General features: G+C 57.3%; 1 protein-coding gene across 11 annotated transcripts in view; it reads right to left on the bottom strand.

The window, feature by feature from the left end:
* Positions 1-840: 840 nt before the first annotated feature.
* Positions 841-17,059, bottom strand: part of ARHGAP39 (Rho GTPase activating protein 39) — a 78,416-nt gene continuing 62,197 nt past the window's right edge. For 6 of the 11 annotated variants that reach the window (XM_085021393.1, XM_085021391.1, XM_085021398.1 and 3 more), the window contains 7 exons: positions 16,100-16,661; positions 7,009-7,101; positions 4,157-4,230; positions 3,618-3,817; positions 2,943-3,034; positions 2,489-2,658; positions 841-2,391 (listed from right to left, as the gene is read on the bottom strand). In XM_085021393.1, coding sequence (XP_084877519.1) covers positions 2,197-2,391; positions 2,489-2,658; positions 2,943-3,034; positions 3,618-3,817; positions 4,157-4,230; positions 7,009-7,101; positions 16,100-16,661 — 1,386 coding nt within the window. In that variant the 3' untranslated portion in view covers positions 841-2,196. Of the gene's footprint in view, positions 2,392-2,488; positions 2,659-2,942; positions 3,035-3,617; positions 3,818-4,156; positions 4,231-7,008; positions 7,102-12,873; positions 13,070-13,383; positions 14,404-14,489; positions 16,662-17,059 lie in introns of those variants that run through there. The other 5 variants (XR_014843203.1, XR_014843202.1, XR_014843201.1 and 2 more) reach the window with 3 other exon arrangements.

Below are 17,059 nucleotides of genomic sequence, written 5' to 3'. Positions count from 1 at the left end.
TTCCGGCGGCGGCGCGGAGCTCACTCCGTGGCCTCGCGCGCTGCCGGGATCCCGGGCGGTCTCGACGCTCCTCCTTCTCTGGGCCTTAGGGGCGCGTCGCCCTGCCTTCTGGCTGGAGAAGGGGTGGCGGGCCGGCTGCCCGACGGTGGAGTTCGGGTGGGAGACTCCGGTGCAGGCAAGGTCAGGAACTGGGACACGGGCTGGGGGCGGGGCGCTGGCTGGCACGCTGCCCTTGGAGGCTTGCTGCCCTCTTGAGGGCGAAGTACTTGCACCGTCTCCTCCCCACCCCCTAGGAAGCCAGCTCATGGGGCAATCTGAGTGTCCAGTTAGGCGCTGAACCGAGAGGTGGTGAAGAAACACAGTGCCTGGAAGCCCAGGACATTTGGGGCGGGTCAGAAAAGTACCCCCCATACCGCTCCCACCCCTGCAATCTGGCAGGGCTTTCGCGTTCAAGTAGGTTTGTTTTAAATTTTTTGGGGGCTGCAGCCACAGCTTGTAGAAGTTCCCAGGCCAGGCATCGAACCCACGTTAAAACAACCCGAGCCACTGCAGCGACCACGCTGGATACTCAGCCTGCTGAACCTCCAGCGAACTCCAGGTTCAAGTGTGATACTCGGGTGCCTCACACCTTGCACACCAACCTGGAGCGTTCTCCTGGGCCCATCACCTCACCCTGGAGAAGCTGTCTTGCTCTCCCCCCACCCTCCATTTTTCCTTGGCCTGGCATCCCCCCTGATGCCGAACCTGACAACTGGCCACTGAGAGCTGCCCAGCCCCCAACCCAGCCGAGCTAAGCCCTGCAGCAGCAGCAACTGGAAGGAATGGGAGGCAAAGCAAGGCTGGAAAGTGTCCATATGTACTTTATTCACACAAAGTGGTGTCACCTCTCGAGTCCATGCGTCAGAGTGAGAGTCTGTGGCTGGCCCCCCCCTCCACCCCAGGCCCTGAGACCACCAGACTGCAGATGCTCCCCAAGGGGACACTGGGGCTTGGCAGGGTGTTTTCGTTTTTAATAATAAATAAAAACTCAACTCTAAAAAATATATATATATAAAAACGGGGGAGAAATTAAGTTTTACAACAATTGGAACTCAAAATTCCAAAATGGAAAATGTACAAACGGAGAGTCTAGTTACCCCCCCTCCACCCCCACCCCCAGCTCTGGCCTGGAGGAAGGGCATCCCTGGTGCCCCTCTGGTCCCCCAGCTGGGGCCCCTTCCTTCCATCTCCTGCAGGTCATCTCCTATGGGGAGAGGGCAGGGTTTGGATTCTGGACAGAGGCCAAGAGGGTGGAGAAGAAAACGGAGTGATATCGACTTGTTTGCAGAGGATGGGCGAGGGCGACTCAGAAATAAATAGCATTTGGGTTAAGACTATGTCATTAGCAAATTTAGTTCTTATAGCTTTCGCTCTATTTATATCTCTATACACAGGCTGGCTGGGTTGCAGGATAGAATCTGAATTTATAGTTACACGAAGAAAAAATACTCTTGCCCCTCCCCCACCCTGCCCCAAGAATGCCTGCCCAACCCTGCCCCACACCCCAGACTGCTTTGGTTTGGGGCCCCCTTCCCACCCAGAGAGAGCACACCAGGCCCTGGACCAGCTGAGCGCTGTTGAGGTGGTGGACAGCCCAGGGCCCTGGAGCTCCCAAACTCCTGTGCCCTCACCACGCTGGAGGCCACAGGTAGCAGGGGGTGAGGGCGGCGCGGGACTGGGGAGGGCAGAAGCTGCAGACCAGGAGACCAAGGGGGAGGGGGAGGGCAGAAGGGGAGACGGGGTGGGGGTGGGGCAGCCGGGCTGGGCCCAGACCAGGGAGCCCCAGGGAGGGCGGCTTGTGCTCTCGGCCCCGGCCGGGAGGGGCAGTGTCGCTTGGCTCCAGGAAACAGAAGGCACTTTTCTTGGCGCGAACCCGCGGTGGGAGATGGGTGGGGCAGTGCCCACCGACCCCGCCACAGAGGCGGGGGTGGGGGGCCAGAGGCGCCCTTCCCGCAGCCCCTCTGCCCTGGCTGTGCCCTCAGGCAAAGGGCCTGGGTGGGGGAAATGGGGGTTCCAGGGCTGGGGCGGGCATAGGCGGAGCCTGGCATGCTGCCTCCGCGGCTGGGGCGTTCCCTCCCCCCCTCCCCGCGTGCTCCCCTGCCCAGCGCGCGCCCAGGCAGGCTCTGTCCCCACCCTCGGTCCTTCGGCGCCCACGCGCTATAGCACGCCCTCCATGAAGCTGGTGTCCAGGTGCTGGATGAGCACGCGCAGGAAGGACATCTCCTTGCGAGTGTTCTCGAAGATGACACGCGGGTCGTCCGAGCGGCAGCGCAGGCAATTGGGCGCCATCACCATGGCCAGGTTGCTGACATCCATCTTGGTGACGGCCACGTTGGCGGGCTGCACGAACACCTGCACGGGGGGCGGGCAGGGAAGGGCGGGTCGGCCGGGCTCGAGGGGGGGGGAGGGGGGGCCGGTGAGCGGGCGGGGGGGGGGGGGCGCCGACTACCTGGAGGAAGCGGATGAGGTAGCACAGCACCAGACGGTTGATGCGGGGCAGCGCGTGCACCACGGCCACGGCGGCCTCGGGGCTCTCGTAGTGCGCGATGCACTGCTCGTAGAACTCGTGCGGGATCAGGGGCTCCTCCAGCTCCCGGTACCACAGCTTCAGCAGTGACGCTGCGGACACAGCGGGTGGGGTGCTTGGCGGGGCAGTAAGGGACCCGCCCCACCGGCAGCAAGAGAAGCGGGCTGCGTGCTGCAGGTGCCGGGCCCGGGCGGGAGGCGGAAGCAGACGGTAAGGGCCAGTGGGCAGGCCAGGGCGAGGTGTCCAGGCAGCACCCTGGGCTGAGGGAGCAGCCGGGGAGGAGGCAGGCAGGAGGGTGTCCGTGCTGGCAATGGGCTAGGGAGTGGGCCCTTCACGACGGAAAGCAGGGAACGCTGCTGAGGGGCTGGGGGCTCACCTGGGACGTGGGGATCCTCCAGGCCCGTGGGCACTTTCCACTGGTCCACTTGTAGCTTCAGGGCATTGACCTCATCAATGTCCCCAGGCACTCTGCCGAGCACAGGGCAGGTCTCAGGGAGGAGGAGCTGGGCTTGCTTAGGGCCAGGGCCGCCTGGCCCCTGCTCCGTGCCCCAAGGCCACCACTCCTCAACTATCTCCTAGCTGCGCCCATGCGGATCCCTTCCTCAGGATGGTCCCTGAGGCCCAAACCCGAAGCCTCCTTCCCCAGCTGTCCTTCTGGGCCCGGTAGGCATCGTGCCCGCAGGTGGCTGACCACGTGCCACCCCCCACGGGGCAGGGCTGTCAGCCTCACTTGCAGGTGAGGACCGTTGGCTGGGGACTACTGCATCTTTCCAGGCCCTGCCTGTCGGTGGCGTCCAAGTGCCTCCGGGCTCCTGGTGGCCATTTCTGCAGGGGCACTGTCCCTGGCTAGTTCTGCTGGTCAGGGTGGGCCCCCCTGCTGCCCTGCCTCTCCTGGTCAAAGAGCCCCAGCCCTTCCACTCCCTCCAGGGGGCCGCTTGCTGCCTGCACGCGGGCCTCTGGCTGCTCTGGGGCAGTGGGCCCAGTGCCCAGCGGCCCCTGCCTGCTGGAGACGCCCAAGGCCCCCACACCCAGGGCCCAGGTGGTGGGGCACCTGAAGATGCCTTCTGTCTGGTCCCCGTTGAGCGCGAGCACCTCCTCAGACAGCCGGGTCTGCACCCAGGGCAGCTGCCGGTCCGGGTAACGCTCCTTCTGCATGCTCATGACCTCCTGCAGCGCGCTGCCGAACATGGACGGGCTGAAGACGGCGTTCTTGGCGTGCCGGATCTCCTCCACGTTGGGCTTCTTCAGCCCCTGCAGAGGCAGCCAGCTCTCTGTCCCATGGGACCCAGCCACCCTGCTCCCAGCCTGCCCTCCCCTCCCCCGTCACCCTCTCATGCCTGTGACCCCCAGGCCTCTGCCTAGCCAGCATGGGCAGCACCCTGGCTCCCTTGTCACTGGGGGGCCTCCTGCTGGGCCAGCTACAGCATCAGAAGCTTCGAGGGGTACCCCCTCTGCACCTTGAGCCTTTGACTGGCCCACCTGCCCCCTCCCGAGATACGCAGCTCCCACCTCCCTTTGGACCCTGTCTAGGTGTCGCCAGCACAGGCTGCCTGCCCACCTCTGCCCGGCTCTGCTGGGGGAAGTTCATACCTTCTTGGCCCCAGTCAGGGCTGCCTTCTGCAGCTTGTGGTAACAGTACTTGGCATATGTGCTTATTGCCACCCCTGGAAAAGAATGGTGCCGGTTGGCTTGGTGCGGATGTGTAGGAGCAGGGGTTGCGGGCCAACCAGTGACTAAGGGAGGAAGCAGCAAGAGAGGCGAGGAGAGGCAGCTCCTACAAGAGCCCTGTGGGTCCGGGCCAGCCTGGCCAGGCGCCTGCCCACTGCTTGCTCAGCGCAGGGGGTCCTCACCGCCCTGTTCAAACCCGCGCGGACAGGCGTGGGGGGCACTTCCCTTGCTTTCAGAGGAGCGAGGCTGTGCCAGCCCATCCAACACTGCCCATGGCCAGGAAGGGCAGAGCCTGGTCCCGGCGCCTCCAAAGCCTATGGTTCCTCCACCAGCTGGCCCTGGGGAGCCTCTGAGAAGGGTCATTTCCATGCACAGCAGACCTGAGGCACAGGGCCCACTACCTTGGGCCAGCACTGGGGCAGGAATTTTGGGCTGGCTGGACAGCAGGGGCAGCTCCTGTGCAGCCCCAGGTGTGGGCCTCGGCCCTGGCTGGGGAAGGACGGCCGTGGAGGAGACACCCCGTCTTGAGCCTGGGTTTCACTAGGAGGCAGTGCAGGGGGAGGACCCAGCTGGGGCTCTGCCTGAGGGCTGAAGGCAGTAGGAGGCCAGGTCGCCTTCCTCAGACCTGCCGCAGGCAGGAGTTCTGGCGGGTGGTCAGGGTGGGATGGCAGGGCCAGCATCCCAAGGCAAGGACCTCAGGGCCCAGGGTTCTCCGGACTGGGGCACTTGGAGGTGAGGGCAGGAGTGGAGGAGCAGCTGTCCTGGCCCCCAGGCAGGGAAGGAAAGGAGCACAGCGAGGAGGACGAGCCCAGAGAAACCGCTCCTGCCACCAATGGGCCTGCCTGCTTGAGGCAGGCCTCTGGACTCACATCTCAAACCCAAACATGGAACCTTCTTTTAAAGGAAGCAGTTTCTCGAGAGGACAATGGGGTTCCTTGAACCGCAGTGTGAAGAACACAAACACCCATAAAACCTTTCCACTTCTAGTTACCACAAAGTGGTTGGCACCGTGCCCCATAGGGAGTCCTTTTTTAGAGTTCTCAAAATGAAAACATTTCTTCTAGATGTTTATTCCCTGGAGAGTCTGCCTCAGGTCCCTGGGGATTGACAGCCCCCTGGCAGAGAAGGCTGGTTGCAGCCTCTCATCAGCCATCTTGGGACACGGCACCTGGAACCTTCTGCCACTGGGCTGCACGGCCTCTGTGGGCAAGCTCTTGGCTCAGGGAGAGTGGATGGTGCTTGAGCAAACGGAACTTGGGCCGTGTCCTGACCAGCAACAGCTCACGGAGACTCTGAAGCAAGGCAGTGGGTGGCAAAGGCCTGGCACTCACCCAGTTTCCCTTGCTGGGGACACACCCACTCCTCCTCAGGGGAGGCCATCCTGGCTCTGGTCTTGGGGCTGGTTGGAGACACGCCCTGACTTCCCGTCATGGGCTTCCCGGGGCTGCCACCGCTCACCTGCAATCTTGGTACAGCCTTTCCAGGCCTTAGTTTCCTTCTCGGTAGGATGGATAACACCTGTCTCATGGGTGCCTGTCAAGGGCTGATCTCAGGGTCTGGCAGGGAGAGAGGGCTCAGCGGCTGCCGCTGTCGAAGGCCCAGAAGCAGGGGCCAGGACTACAGTGTCTGCTGAGTGTGCTCGCGGCCAGCCCAGGGAGAGAGACCCTCGTGGTGGCGTGGGGTGCTCTGCTCCAAGCCTAGTGCCCCATTCTGGCCTTGTCGGGGTATGCCCACGCCCAGGGGGAGGAGAGTGGCCCACAGAACGACCGACAAGGCAGCTTTCCTATAGCCTCTGCTGCTGGGCCGGGGCCCAGGCCTATAACTGGGCCTCAGGGCTCACGAGCCCAGGCCATAAGCCTCCAACGCCACTGGATGGAGCCAGAACCTGCCACCATTCGGCACTGATTCCGCTGGGTCCCAGAGCTCTAGCTCTCTGCTCCGACCCCCTCGGGGCTCCAACTGTCCCAGGTCCACGGGAGCCTACACTCTGTGCCCCTAGACCCACTTCACCGCGGTAGCGAGACTCAAGCAGGAGCTTCGCATTCCTTCTGCTCCTGTCCCAGGTGAGAGGGGCCCATGGGCACCTGGGGACCTGGGACTGGGGCGGGAAGCTTGCAGCCAGAGAGCCTCCCAGGGGGCGGGTGCCCAGGCTGAGTCCCAGAGCAAGGCAGGGCAAGGGTGGGCAAGAGGATGCTGGGGTGAGGCTGGTCCCAGGGCCCTGGTGGTAAGAGGGAACGATGACATGACAGAAATGGACTACAGGCTCTCCCGGCAGGGGCGCACAACCTTGGGCCAACAGGGCTTCCCTGGAGCCTGCGGAGGGCTGGGGGTCCTGAGGAGCACGGAGGGTAGGAATGCCTGGGCTGTGCTGGGGACCAGCAGGGAGGCAGGGCCAGGCTTGGCTCCCGGCCCCAGGGGCAGCCTGGCCTGGAGATCAAGGCCAGGGAGGCACTTTGCACAGGGCGCTCCCTCACCCAACACTCTACTGGGGCGCCTCCAGCAGCCCTGGCCATCACATCCTCACACCCCTCCAAGGAGATCTCAGCATGCAAGGTGAATCTGTTCTGAGGACCACGGAGAAGAGCATGGGGCAGCTGTGGCCTCTGCCAGGAGCTGGTGATGACCGGGGCTCTCAGCTGCTCAGGAGGAGGCCTGATGGTTAGTGCCCCCCGCCCCTGCCCAGCCCAGAAGAGGTTAGACAGAGGCCAGGCGGCAGAGGCCAGAGAGCAGAGCTGTGCAGACGCAGCACACAGAGGCTGCGGGAGAGGCCCTACCATCTGGCTCCTCAACATAAGGCTTGGGTTTCTTTCTCAACTTGGACTTCTTCTTAGTGTTTCTCTCCAGAAGCTCTTTCATGTGCTGTGTCACTGGGGAGCAAACAGAGCGGTGAGGACCACAGAACACAGAGGGACATGGGCCCACGCAGGTCCCACACATGGCTGGCAGGGAAGCCCTGGGCAGCTGGGAGTAGGAACCACCAGCCAATGCCCAGCCGGGAGCGGAGGCGGGGACCCCAGTCCGAGAGCGCTGGGGTGGGGGTGCCCTGCTCCCGCTCCTGGGGGATGGGTGTGTGTGTGTGGGGGGTGTTGCCAGGAAGGTGCCCCAGTGCTGTGGGGAGAGGGTGTGGCCAGCTCCCGACCCTCTGGGGCCCTGAGAAGGCCCCAGCCCAGCCATTGGGTTCCTGCAGGGCTACACCCCAGGGGCTAGGCTCCTGAGCGGGCACTTGGGGAGGCAGGGTCAGAGAGAGGAGGGGCCTGGCTCCCCTCTCAGGCTGATCTAGGCACCTCCCCCTCTGGACAAAAATAACTCAGCGCTGTTGACAGGGATGCTCCCTCCCCCATCCCAAGCTGGGGAGAAATCTGAGGTGCCCACCACGCCGAAGTGGATTCACTATCCCCGATAGTGGGCCCTCTTATCTACATACATTATTTGTAATTCTTCTGAATGGAACATATATCTACCCATTTCTTTATATCAGTATGGACTTAGGGATATTCATTTTGACTTTGGGTTATAATCCAATATGACTTTATTCTATTGCTCAAAGTGCTCCAGCTTTGGCCCCTGGTAGCTTTGTCTTGTGGCTTCCGTGTCCTGTGATGCAGCCACCCTCTCCCCTTGTCCCACCAGCATCTCCCCACTCTTGGCACTATAGCTTGCACATTCCCTGCCCTGGCCCAAGAACCAACTGTTTCTTTTCCAAAATAAGAGTCTGGTCCATAGAATGGAAAACGGTATCAGAAACCAAGATCTGGGGCCAGGTGTGCTCACTGCTATTGGGCTGTCACTGCGTCCAGGCCCACAGCAACGCAGGATCTGAGCTGCATCTGTGACTTACACCGCAGCTCGCGGCAGCACCAAATCCTTAACCCACTAGGCAAGGCCAGGGATCAAACCCACGTCCTCATGGATATTAGTTGGTCTTCCTTCCTTCTTTCTTTTGTGTGTGTGTTGCCTTGTCTGTCTTTTCTAGGGCCACACCCATGGCAAGTGGAGGTTCCCAGGCTAGGGGTCTAATCAGACCTGTAGCCACTAGCATACACCAGAGCCACAGCAATGCCAGATCCAAGCCGTGTCTGCAACCTACACCACAGCTCTTAGCAACGCTGGATCCTTAACCCACTGAGCAAGGCCAGGGGGATCGAACCTGCAACCTCAGGGTTCCTAATTGGATTTGTTAACCACTGAGCCATGACAGGAACTCCTCTTTCTTTCTTCTTTTTAAGGCCTTGCCCACAGCATATGGACGTTCCCAGATGAGGGGTCAAATCAGAGCTATAGTTGCCAGCCTACGCCACAGCCACAGCAACTCAGGATGGAAGCCATGTCTGTGACCTACGCCACCGCTTACAGCAACGCAGGATCCCTGACCCACTGAGTGAGACCAGAGATCAAAGCCACATCCTCATAGACACCAGCCAGGTTTTTTTTGTTTGTTTTTTCCCGGCTTGTTGTGGCCAAACCTGTGGCGTAGAGTTGTTTGTTGTTGTTGCTGTTGTTTTCTCTTTTGTCTTTTTAGGGCCGCACCCTCAGCATGTGGAGGTTCCCAGACAAGGGGGCGAATCGGAGCTGTAGCTGCCAGCCTACACCACAGCCACAGCAATGCTGGATCCGAGCCACATCTGTGACCTGCACCACAGCCCACGGCAATGCCAGATCCTTAACTCACTGAGCGAGGCCAGGGATCGAACCCGCGTCCTCACGGATACTAGTCCTGTTCGTCAACCACTGAGCCGTGAAACTCCACTGTTGTTGTCTTTTGAAAAGATTCTGTCAAATCCTTCTTCTACCTTTACTGAGATGATCACATGGTTTTTCTCTGTTGCCCTGTTGAGATGGCAAATTATATTGATTCATATTTGAATGTTAAACCAAAATGTCTTTACTTAGATAAACTCCACTTATTCAAGATGCATTATCCTTTTGATATATTGTTGGATTCAATTTGCTAAAATACTGTTAGCAATTTTTGCCTTATGTTCATGAGGGATACTATCTGTGCTTTTTTTTTTTTTTTTTTCTTCTCAAATTTTTGTTAATGTCCTTTTTAAAAATTTTTTTGGTCTTTTTGTCTTTTCAGAGCAGCACCCAAGGCATGTGAAGGCTCCAAGGCTAGGGGTCCAATTGGAGCTATAGCCTCCGGCCTACACCACAGCTGACGGCAACGCCAGATCCTTAACCCACTGAGCGAGGTCAGGGATTGAACCCACAACCTCGTGGTCCCTAGTCGGATTCACTTCCGCTATGTCAGGTCGGGAACTCCTTAACGTCCTTTTCTAATTTTGACACAGAATGAATTGGGAAATACTCCCTTCACATCAATCTTCCGAGCTTGTAAAGAATTGCTACACAAACATGAGATGTTTGATAGCATTCACCAATGAAGCCGTCTGGGCCTGAATTTTCTTTGTGGCAAAGTTTTAAAGTACCTATTTAATTTAATAGATGTGATTTCTTTTTTTGGTGATTTATTTTGTATTGAGTGATCTTCAGTAGTTTGCCTTTCAAGGAATCTGTCCACTTCCTCTAAATTGTCAAATTTACTGGCATCAAGTTCGTAATATTTCCTTATTATCCTTTTAACATCTGTTGCATCTGTAGTGATATCATCGCTCATTCTTCATATTGGTGATTTACGTCTTCCTTTTATCCTTATCAGTCTGGCTGGAGGTTTATTAATTTCATTCATCCTCTCAAGTAATCACTTTTTTGTTTCATTGATTTTCTGCATTACTTTTTCTGTTTTTCCTTCATGGATTTCTTTTTTTTTTTTTTTTTGGTCTTTTTTTTTGTTGTTGTTGTTATTGTTGTTGTTGTTGTTGTTGCTATTTCTTGGGCCGCTCCCGCGGCATATGGAGGTTCCCAGGCCAGGAGTTGAATCGGAGCTGTAGCCACCGGCCTACGCCAGAGCCACAGCAACGCGGGATCCGAGCCGCGTCTGCAACCTACACCACAGCTCACGGCAACGCCAGATCGTTAACCCACTGAGCAAGGGCAGGGACCGAACCCGCAACCTCATGGTTCCTAGTCGGATTCGTTAACCACTGCGCCACGACGGGAACTCCTCTTTCATGGATTTCTATTCTGATTTTATTTCCTTTCTTCTGCTTACTTTTGGCATAATTTCTGCTCTTTTTTTAAAGTGTCTTAAAGTAGGAGATGAGATCATTGATTTGAGATATTTCCTAATACGAACATTTAGGTGCTACAAATTTCCCTATAAGAATTGCTTTGGCTGCATCACACAAACTTTTTTTTAATGGCCACACCCATGGCATATGGAAGTGCCCAGGCCAGGGACTGAATGAGCCACAGCTCATTTAATGGCCACACCCATGGCATATGGAAGTGCCCAGGCCAGGGACTGAATGAGCCACAGCTGCGACCTATGCTGTAGCTATGGTAATGCCAGGTCTTTTAACGCAATGTGCCAGGCCAGGGATCAAAGCTGCACCTCTGCAGAAACCTGAGCTGCTGCAGCTGGATTCTTAAGCCACTGCAAAGAGCAGGAACTCCATGCAGCACACAAATTTTAATGTGTTTTGTTTACTATTTTTTTTTTTTAAATTTCAAAATACCTTTTTTGTTTCTTTTTCTTTTTTTGTCTTTTTTTTTTTTTTTTTTTTTTTGTCTTTTTGCCATTTCTTTGGGCCGCTCCCACGGCATATGGAGGTTCCCAGGCTAGGGGTCGAATCGGAGCTGTAGCCACTGGCCTACGCCAGAGCCACAGCAACGTGGGATCCGAGCCTGGCAACGCCGGATCGTCAACCCATTGAGCAAGGGCAGGGACCGAACCCACAACCTCATGGTTCCTAGTCGGATTCGTTAACCACTGCACCACGATGGGAACTCCTGTTTTTCTTTTTAGGGCTGCACCAGCAGCATATGGAAGTTCCCAGGCTAGGAGTCGAACTGGAGCTACAGCTGCTGGCCCACCCCAGACACAGCAACACCAGATCTGAACTGCATCTGCCACCTACACCACAGCTCATAGCAACTCCTTAACCCACTGAGCGAAGCCAGGGATGGAACCAGCATCCTCATGGATACTGCTCAGCTTCTTTTTTTTGTCTTTTTTTTTTTTTTTTTTTGCTATTTTTTGGGCCGCTCCCGCGGCATATGGAGGTTCCCAGGCTAGGGGTCGAATCGGAGCTGTAGCCGCCGGCCTACACTGGAGCCACAGCAACTCGGGATCCGAGCCGCGTCTGCAACCTACACCACAGCTCACGGCAACGCCAGATCGTTAACCCACTGAGCAAGGGCAGGGACCGAACCCGCAACCTCATGGTTCCTAGTCGGATTCGTTAACCACTGCGCCACGACGGGAACTCCATTTGTTTTGTTTTGTTTTTTTGATGTGCTCAGCTTCTTAACCTGCTGAGCCACAACAGGAACTCCTCAAAAAACCTTCTCACTTCCCTTTTCACTTTAATTTAACCCACGGATTATTCAGTAGTATCTTCTTCTTCTTCTTCTTTTTTTTCCAGCCACGCCTACAGCATGCAGAAGTTCCTGGGCCAAGGATCAAGTCCACACCACAGCATCGACCTGAGCCACAGCAGTGACAACACTGGATCCCTAGCCTGCTGAGCCACCTGGGAACTCCTGATTCAGTAGCATGTTCTTTTCTGTGTGCATTCTTTTTAGGGTCTCGATTGTGGCATATGGAAGTTCCCAGGCTAGGGGTCGAATCAGAGCTGTGCTGCAGCTGCCAGCCTGCACCACAGCCAGAGCAAGACCAGATCCAAGCCGCATCTGTGACCTATGCCTCAGCTTGCGCCAACACCAGATCCTTAACCCACTGAGTGAGGCCAGGGATCAAACCTGAATCCTCATGGATACTGGTCAGATTCTTAACCAGCTGAGCCACAAAAGGAACTCCCAGTAGTATGTCTTTTAGTTTCCAAATACTCAGGGATTTTCCAGGTAGCTGTGCTGCTGATTGCCAACTTAATTCCACTGTGGTTAGAGAACACACTTTCTATGACTTGCATTCTTTGACCTTTATTGAGACTTGTTTTATGGCTCAGAAAATGGCCTATTTTGAAAACATGGCTGAGATCTGAGTCCCGGCGTTCTGGGTCCAGAGTCTTTAACTTCCACTACTCCATGGTAGCCACTTTGTTTCTTTTGTTTTCAGCACCAGGGTCATTCCCACGGCCACACCACTGCCGGCAGAAGCTGGCTCCACGTACTGCTGAGCTTTTAGCGTCTGCTACCTACTTAAGTGTCTTAGCTTCTCCACCACCTATGTGGAAATCCACCTTTCCGGGTCTGCCAAGTCAGTTTCCAGCCACTGTTCATGTGCTTTTCAGTTTCCAAAACAGAGTTGTTCTTCCTCTTCCATACTTTTTGTTCAGATGGATTTTAAAATTTTTATTGTAATAAAATATACATAACATAAAATTTGCCATTTTAACCATTTTTAATTGTACAGTTCATGGTATTAATTACATTCATATTAATGTGAAACCACCACCACCACTCAGCTCCAAAACTTTTTCATCTTCCAAACAGAAACTGTACACATCACAAAATAACTCTCCCTTTCTCCCTCCCCCTCATCAACGGCACCCACCATTCTGTCTCTGTGCCTCTGACTCCTTTAGGGACCTCACATGAGTAGATTCATACAGTACCTGTCTTTCTGTGTCTAGCTTATTTCACTCAGCATAAAGTCGTCAAGGTTCATCTATGTCGTACTCTGTGCCAGGACTGCCATCCTTCTTTAGGCGGAATGTTCCGCAGTCTGCGTCGACCACATTTGATTTATCTACGTATCCATCGATGGGTACTTGGGTTGCTTTCTGCCTCCTGGCTGTTGTGAATATGCTGCTATAAACATGGATGTACAAATACCCGTTCATGTCTCTGTTTTCAATTATTTTGGACATATACCCAAACGTGGAATTGCTGGATCCTATGATAATTCTTTTTTTTTTTTTTTTTTTTGGTCTTTTATCTTTTTAAGGCTGCATCTGCGGCATATGGAGGTTCCCAGGTTAGGGGTCAAATTGGAGCTACAGCTGCTGGCCTACACCACAGCCACAGCAACATAGGATCCAAACCGCATCTGCGACCTATAACACAGGTCACAGCAGTACTGGATCCTTAACCCACTGAGCCATGAAGGGAACTCCAGATAATTCTTTTTATTTTTTGCTTTTTAGGGCCGCACTGGTGGCATATAGAGGTTCCCAGGCTAGGGGTCTAATTGCAGCTACAGCTGTCAGTTTACGCCAGAGTCACAGCAACGCAGAATCTGAGCCACATCTGCAACCTACACCACAGCTCAGAGCAACACCGGATCCTTAACCCCCTGAGCGAGGCCAGGGATTGAACCCACAACCTCATGGTTCCTAGTCGGATTTGTTTCCGCTGCGCCATGACAGGCACTCCTATGATAATTCCATCTTTAATTTTCTGAGGAACTGCCATTCTCTTTCCCATAGTGGCTGTATCATTTTACATTCCCTTGGGAGGTTTTTGTTTTTCTGCCTTTAAGAACCTCCTTCGCTGTTCCTTCATTATGAGATCAAGGTGGCGTGTAGATAAACGCATGTGCTCAGCCTGCCGTCTCTGCCCAGGAACTGGGTTGTGCCGAATGCATGGATGCACACACAGTGAACGCCCTCAGTCTCCTGACGTGCTCCCTGGGGAGCAGATGGGAAAGCTGCAGTCTGCTGTGTCCACCACCAAGCACCCCTGTGACGCCTGTGCTGAGAGCCTGCTCAGGGAGGTCCATCGGAAACAAACAGTGAAGTCAATTGGTGGTGGCTGGCACGAAAGTGTGACCATGCGTAAGCCGAGGCTAAGGCTGGCGGCCTGGGGTTCACTGTGTGGTCCCTTGGGGTGGCGACCACACAGCAGATGTCACACAGGTGCTGGCAGACAAATCAAGGGCGTCTGAGGCCAAGGAAGGCAGCGAGGCTCAGGGTGAGGTACCGCACACAGAGCCGGGCTCAGAACCCCCCTCGCTGTCACTGCCAGGACATACTCTGTCTCCTTTGTCTACGCACGGGCTGTCTTCCTGAGCTGCTGAGGCCTGCCTGCCTGACCAAGAGCTAGCACCCCTGTTCTTGATAAGGGCCGGCAGGAGGGAGTGGAGGCCCTTCTCGGGCCTCAGCGATGAGCAGGGCTTGGCATTAGACGCCCACCAAGGGCTGGGTCTCAGGGCTGGAGACAGGGCTCTGGCTAGAGGGCAACCCTGGGCCACAGAGATGAGACCAGATCGTCACACAGCCCTGAGGCAGACTCAGGTCCAGCTGGAGGGATCACGCAGACCAGTGTGGTCTGAGGGCAGAGACCTCACGGTGCTCTGAGACCACCTGGGCCTCAAAACCACCGCTGCCCAGGCTGACCCTGGGCTCTCTCAGTCTGGCCCCTGCCGCACAGGGGCTGGATGAAGATACATGAACCTCTGTGCCGATGGCAGTGTCCTGATACTGCTGGACAGTATCCAATCCCCAGGGAAGCCCTGGTCAAGGATGAGGACGCCTAGAGCATCCGGCCTCCATGCACGCCCACTCGCCTTCCGCTGAGCAGGTGCTCCCGAGCCCTGAGGGCTGCATGCTGAGCGGTGGCCACACACCTCCGAGCCTGTCGCTCAGGGCAGTGACATTTCCAGGCCTTTTTGGAAGAGGTCTCAGTGAACTCTGAAGCCAGTGGGGCCCATCTGCTCCTGGAAAGGTCTAAGAAGACAGGCTGTGGGTCTCCACGTGGCAGGGAGCTGCCTGAGGAGGCCTGTCTGCTTCAAAACCTGCATGCCTGAGTGAGCTCATGGCGCCCACATGGCTGACCTGCTGCATGGAGCTTCTGCTTCTCACACTTTTCCTGGGACCCGCCACTGCCCTGAAACCTCAACCCTGGGTGCACGCACACCTTGGCCCCTCACGCTTGGGCTGGGGCACGGCCCAGGCCAGACCAGCATGGATGGCCACTCCCACAGAGCGATCTGTGGCACGTTTGACCCAGAAGCTGTGAGAGTGCGCGAGTGTGAGCGTGCACACGTGTGTCAAGATGTCGGCTCCATGGCTGTGCCCGGAGGACATTCATGCATGGCGGGCGGGGGGGGGGGGGGGCTGCTGCACCGGCAGATGCTGCCTACGGCCCTGGCCCCAACCCCATTCTGACCAGCCTAGGACAAGCTCACCTGGCTGGCAGGCCCACGGCCTGGAGTCCGCCTTCAAGGGGGCTGGGCCCAGATGGCCCCGATGTGACCTCCAGGAGCCCCAGGCAGATACAGCCTTGTGCTTTGCGCCACGTGGCCACCAGCAAGCGGACTCCTATGACAGTCCTGCCCTCTGACCCTTGGGCAGCTCGGGGCCAGCTCAGCTCACAGCGCCCCAATGGCCTGCTGCTCACTTCAGACGCAGTGCTGGGCCATGCACCCGGGCCCCTCCCTGCTCTCAGGAACCCCCCACCGAGACAGCCACCAGGATGGCATGAACCTGGCCAGAGCAGGGTGATCAGCCTTCAGGCTGCACGATGGCTGAAAACAAAAACAGTAATTGCACACAGGCCAACTGGCCTCCAGGGTGATCAGGCTCGTGGCCTCAGAACAGAGTGGATGCTGCTGGCAGAGTCCCCCCACCTGACAGCCTGTGGCCAAGGACTCTATGCTGTGATGGCCTGTGGCTCTTCTCGGGGCCTCGATGCCAAGAAGGGGCTCCCTGAGGACCCCACATCCGCATGGCGACCCAGGAGGTGGCCCTGGGGACGTGTGTCTGCCTGGAGAGGCTACATTCAATTTCACGTCCCTGCTGCTGCCAGGTGCCACCCCGCACTGGCAGGAAGCTCTCACCACAGCCCTCGCTCGAGCTGGTGGCAGAGCCCAGGGGCCCCGGCCCCCGCAGGGGGTCTTACCTTTGGTGTCATTGACGGGGTCCATGTGCCGGTAGATGTAACCCTCCAGGTAGGAGTGGAACTTGGGTGTGGGTGGGAAGAAGGCCAGGCAGATGGCCATGAGCTCCCAGCCGCGGGCCAGGCTCTCCAGGCGGAAGTTCTCCGTGGTCTGCCGGCACAGCTGGATGTACAGCTCATCCCGCAGGCCCTGCACGCTCCAGCCTTTGGTGGCGATCTCCAGGGCCACGTGCAGCGGGTCTGCCTTGGCGCGCCGGTCGCCCATGTACATCTGGATCAGCTTGAAGACCTCGCAGGCCTCCTTCTTCACGTGGCGGTCGCTGGTCACAATCATGGGCTTCTTGATGGACTCGCTGCTCCAGGCCAGCATGTTGGCGATGGACACCCTGCGCCGGAAGAGGCCCTGCGTGTGCTTGTTGAAGTGCTTGGAGGCCCAGTTCTCGATGTCGGTCTCTGAGGATGGCTTGCGCAGCGTGAAGGTGGGGAACACGCAGCTGGCACTGGGCATCACGCTGCGGGCCTGCCGGCTGCTCTCAAACTGGGCGCAGGTGCCGAGGTCTTCAGACTGGGAAGGCAGAGAGGTGGTGAGGGGCCACGCCCCGCTGGACCCAGAGAAACCCCTCCTCTGCCTTGACCCTCTGGGGGAGCTCACCCTGGGCCAGAAACCAAGGGTTGAGGTCCGGCTCGGTTCTGGGGGTGGAAGGAGCCGCAGGTGGGTGCATCAGCTTCTCAGGTGGCTGCAGCCCCCAGGGGAGTGTGCTGGGGGGTGCTCCCCGAGGCAGGAGGCCAGGACCTGGCGTGGGTAGGGCAGGGCGCTGCCTCCTACCAGCCCCGCTGGGGCCATCTGGCTCCAGCTGGCTCAGACGGGAAGAGCAGCCACGCACCCACGGGATACCCAGGTGCAACGGTGGACAGCAAAACACAGGTCTCTCTGGGCTCACAGGGCTGCCTGTCCTCCCTGCC

This window comes from Sus scrofa, chromosome 4, assembly GCF_054392235.1.
Source record: "Sus scrofa isolate SSC_HxYL_T2T_F1_AM1 chromosome 4, Sscrofa_HxYL_maternal_Yorkshire_Landrace_v2.0, whole genome shotgun sequence".
In the NCBI taxonomy this organism is placed as follows: Eukaryota; Metazoa; Chordata; class Mammalia; order Artiodactyla; family Suidae; genus Sus; species Sus scrofa.
This window is presented reverse-complemented; position numbering and strand designations above follow the sequence as displayed.